Here is a 5037-nt window from a genome sequence, read left to right on the forward strand (position 1 = left end):
GGTAAACCACCAGAGTATTGAGGCATGGCCCATCCAGATGGAAGCATGCCAAATCAATGGCTTAGATTGTTTAGAAGGTGTGGAACAAGCACCAAACAAAAAAGAAAGAAAGAAAGAAAAAGGAATTCATTCAATGGATCATATAAAATAACATTGTATTCACATGATTCATTGGTCATCAACAGGAGGAAAAAAACATGTATTTACATATTGTTAATATAATTATACAAAGGATGATCAAAAGGCTAACCCAACATCAACAGGCTATTGAAATGGGAGACATTAAACTTATGATCATTTTTACACATTGCTATGCTGAACTATCTTTTTTTTAAAAAAAAAAAAGACGATTGATTCGGACCTGATTACAGTGATTTACAATAACAGGAAGTGGGGCCGACATGACACATGTAATGCACGCCTCACGAACATGATCTCATCAAGCCCAAGTTGTAGAGGAACTTCTCCGATCGGGACTTGAAGAGATTACCGAGGGAGAATCTCCCACCCTCTTGTGGAGGAGATTTCGAGTAGGCATCATCTTTGACGTGGAGTATCGTTTGGCCGATCTCGCTCCGGACCGCCTCAATCGTTCCACTGTTGACTGGGTTCCCTGCTGCATCCGTTACATAGAACACGTTCACAGCTTGTGACCCACGGGTGGTGACTTCTGCCCGTGTGACCGAGAGCCCGTTTTCCCTGAAGATACGCGTCACGTCGGATAGAAGGCCCATCCGGTCATCGCTACATAGTTCGAGCCTTAAACCCTGTATTACATCTAATATAAGAAAATCGGCAGTCCATATTTCAACAGAGAAAGGACATATACGCTTCTCTATATTGTGTTTTTTCTCCCCAATAACTCTCCACATGAAGCCAACATTTTAGTGGTTATCATCCAATGGCATATGAGGCCCACCTGTTGGTGGTCCACTCATATGGTGGGCCCCATGGTGATACAAGGTACTGCTGGATTCCCCAATCAGAAATTATCCTAACCATCCAATTTACCCACTATTATGTGGATTACTGGCTGTAATTGGTCCATTATCCTCACTTGGCTAGAATTATGCAGCAGTCAAGATGTTGGGGAACGGTTAGTACCATGATGGGGCCCACCAAATCAACAGCTACAGGGTATCGCTGGGTTCCCTCATCAGAACTAATCCTAACAATACAGTTAGCCTGCCGTTACATATAGTACTGGCCACAATTTGTTCATTATCTTCACATGGCTGGAATCATGTGGCAGTCAAGAAGTTAGGGCACAGTTTGTTTCATGTGGGGCCTACCAGATCAACCATTTAGGTTATTGAAAGATGGGTCCCACAGGATATACTGCTCATCCGTGAAAAAACCGTTGTTTCACCTCATCAAGCATTATATAATACCTCGACGTGAAAAAAGCGCATAGGCCAAGGTGAATTTGTCCATACCTCAGAAGTTCTTCTCTCAATCGCAGCCTCCAAGCAATGGATAATTCTCTGTCTCTCAGCGTCCGAACTAACGGGGCACCCGTCAACATGTCTAATATAGTATTCCTACATTGAATGAAAAAAAATAAAATAAAATTGGTTATGATTTATAAAAGGCGGTGATTTTTTAACACGAAACAGCATTTGTATTTCAATCATCAAATTGATTTTTGACTTGTAAGCAACATTTGAAAGAGAGGTTAATTTTGATTTTTTGTTATTGATATTGCCTCCCTTTATATTACAGTTTCATGGTGGGAAATGCTACTTCCACCCCCACAAAAACACATTAGAACCAAGAATGAAAAAGATATACACGAATTTTAGTGTTTGCATGCGGTGTTGAATTGAATTGCAATGTTAGGTTCAAATGGCAATTTGGTCCCTGTACCAAGGTAATTGAATTTGGTTATTTCCAATATTGCAATTCAATTTGAATGTGAATCCAAACTCAGATTTCTTTATTAGAAACTGAAGAAAACCTGATATGCCTCTGGCCCTTCAGCAATGACAGTCGCATGGAAAACAACATACTGCATATCTGTTAAAGTGCAGACAGTGTCAAACAGCAGCTTCGGCCGGTCCTTACATCTCACATTCACAACAGAATATCCTTTGTCTCCACAATTCTCAACGGTCACGAGAGGCTTGCTCCTATCACTTGTACTCTTCTGGTCATTCACATCACTTCTTTCATAATCACGATCAGCAAACATCATCTGATGCAATCTCCTCTCCGTGTGGGTCCCACCCATAGAAACAGCCATCTTGGCCCCACGTTTATCTTTGTCCCCTTTAAGCACATACCGAAGGAGTTGTTTGATCTTAGCAAGCCGATCGGGATCACTGATCGGCAACTTAGTGTCCTCATCGGTAATGTAAACAACCGATGCCATTCTTGAATTATGTGTCCAAACCTCAGAAGCTACAACATTGCATTTGTGGTCTGTGAGAACGGCAAAAATCTCAGAAAGCAAGCCTGGCCGATCTCTTCCTATCAATTCGATCGTTGTATGCTCGGTGGCAGCCTGTACACCCACAGACCTTCTCAAAGGCCGGACACTAAATGCTCTGGCTGCCAATGTCTGCAAGAATGTTTAAAAATAAGTAGCCAAACGATGTAAATTCATCCAAACTATCCCAACAAAACAGGCACCATATCTTAGACCAGTTTCTGATAAAAGATGTGAATTTTCTCATAAGAAATACAATATTTCAAAACAAAAGGTACAGAAAATCATCATTCCATGAGGTATACTACAAATTCGAGACGAATTTGTCAAAATTCAACCCCAAAACCTTACAAAAAGGAAAATGCCCTTACATTCCCAGCAAAAATCAGCATTCCGTAAGGGTATGTTTGGAAGCTAATGAATCTAATTTCTTTTGTACAAAGGGTGTGCGGGGAAGCACATGGGGAATTGGGTGTTGGCGATAGTAGACCTGTCCGAACTGTTATTTCCAGTGTTTTAAAACCCAAACCAGACATGACCACTGGGCCAGTTTGGACTGGAACCAGAAACCAAAACGGCCTGGGTCACTATAAACCCAAGTAAAAAAGCAAAAGCACAAACCACTACATTAGAGATAGAATAGTTGTTAATTCACTCCATTTCTTTTGAATTTTCAATTCAGCAGACTTCCATGCCAAAACAGGCAGAGCAGATCTGACCAGTTGGACTGGGGTTAGACCAAACTGCCTGCAGAAACTAGTCAAGGTTACTTCCCGGCTTTAAAACACTGGCTATTTCAAAGCACCAAAGTGGGAAATGGATAACCCGTCCAGTTGCAGTTTCATAATCCATGCTGCCCCAAAATGCTCGTTGCATTGAAAACAAAGCCGAACACCCCAAGCAACATATCAACCAAATGTCAGGTCCCAACGCGTGGCTCAGTGGTAGACACAGTGCGTTTAAACGCTGAGGTCATGAGTTTGAGTAACCATGTGGGTGTGGGTGGGGGTAAAAAAAAATAGAGAGAAAAAAAAAAGAAGAGAAAAAGTCAGGTTAGTACATCTAAACACACCCAAAGACGAGAACAAAACATTCATCCCTCCATTTTGAGAAGAATCGAGGATCGAACCCAGATAATTTTTTCTAACATACACAATTTTGGAATCCAAAAACGTCTACGAATCATCAGCAATACTTAATCCGAGAATCAAATTAGAATTCTTCATATGATAGAACACTCCAAACCAGTTCAAAATTCCTACAATTCTAATAGAATTCAAATTCTGTTAGACAGAGTTGATCATAAGAACCCCATTACTTTGAATAACTCAAACCAAATGAAATTGGATATTGGTTTTATAGTCCTACCTGTTGAATGCGGTTGATCACTTCGTCATCCCAAATCTTATTTCCATCTTGGTCTATAACATGAAATACTACAAAAAAAAAAAAAAAAAAAAAAAAACAGAACAAAATCAAGAACAGGTAAAAAAAAAATAACAATAATAATAATAAATAAAAAATAAAAAATCAAATGATAGAAAAAAAAAATCCTCATAAATCAAAATCCTACCATCCATAAACCATTCACCATCTGAAGAGATGTAAGCCCTGCTAATTGTAAGGTTCAGATCAGTCAAAACCTGCACAACCTCTAACAAGCTGCCATGCTTATTAGCACTACCAACCTGCAATAACAATAATAATGATGATGACAAACCATTTATTTGATTACTACAACAGACCAAAAAAAAAAAAAAAAAATTTTAAAGAAAAAGAGATCCAAACACTTAGTAGAGAGAGAGAGAGAGAGAGGTGAAAATACCTCCACTAGGGTGGCATTCCTGCTAGAATTATTATCAATAGTAACCCTGCAAAACCCACCAGCAAAACCCATTTCACAAAAAACCCACCAAATTCAAGAATTTCAAAGACCAAAACCAAAACAAAAACCAAACAGAACACAACCCATTTCACCAAAACCACCCAAATTCAAGAATTCCCAAAAACCAAACTCCACCAAATTCAAAAACACCAACCACAGAGAAAGATATACACCCAAAGAAACAATATAATCCCACCCAAAAACCAAACAAAAAACAATTACCTTGGTGGGTTCATTCTAATCACCAACTTCTCATATTCATCATCAATATCAGGGGAGGAAGACCAGCAATCCATCCTCTCTCTCTCTCTCTCTCTGTTTTTTCAATAGGAGGTTTTGGTGTGTGTTTTCCTTATGCTCTGATATGGCTCTTGAGAGGATGAAAGGTGGGAGAGTTTTGGAGGGACATAGAATGGGAGCAGCGCATGGGACTTTCCGTGGTTATAGCTGCTGCCGTGGGCCCCACCTTTTTTCGTTTTCCAATTTTACCCCTAGCGTTAGGGTTTTGCATTTTGGGGTGCAACCCGTGACCGTGGGCTGCGGATTTCTTCTGGGTCGGGTTCAATGCTTCTTTTCTCTTTCAGGTGTACGGATCCTACCGTACTGCTGCGACTACTATATATGACCATGCATCCCCACTTCCATTACACGTGCTATGCTATCATACCCCAATCTGAACCGTCCACATGTAGGCTACCTTTGTTTTTGAAGCAAGATGCCCAAA

The 5037-nt window shown here is 40.2% G+C and overlaps 1 protein-coding gene across 1 annotated transcript; it reads right to left on the reverse strand.

Moving 5' to 3' along the window:
* Positions 1 to 342: 342 nt before the first annotated feature.
* Positions 343 to 4727, reverse strand: LOC131239435 (ACT domain-containing protein ACR4-like). The gene is made up of 7 exons (XM_058237127.1): positions 4536 to 4727; positions 4254 to 4299; positions 4002 to 4116; positions 3797 to 3864; positions 1958 to 2560; positions 1437 to 1541; positions 343 to 767 (listed from the first exon to the last, which is right to left on the reverse strand). The coding sequence occupies exons 1-7, from the start codon at positions 4607 to 4609 to the stop codon at positions 423 to 425; spliced, it is 1356 nt and encodes a 451-aa protein (XP_058093110.1). The 5' UTR covers positions 4610 to 4727; the 3' UTR covers positions 343 to 422.
* Positions 4728 to 5037: the final 310 nt, after the last annotated feature.

Source organism: Magnolia sinica, chromosome 3 (assembly GCF_029962835.1).
Source record: "Magnolia sinica isolate HGM2019 chromosome 3, MsV1, whole genome shotgun sequence".
In the NCBI taxonomy this organism is placed as follows: domain Eukaryota; kingdom Viridiplantae; phylum Streptophyta; class Magnoliopsida; order Magnoliales; family Magnoliaceae; genus Magnolia; species Magnolia sinica.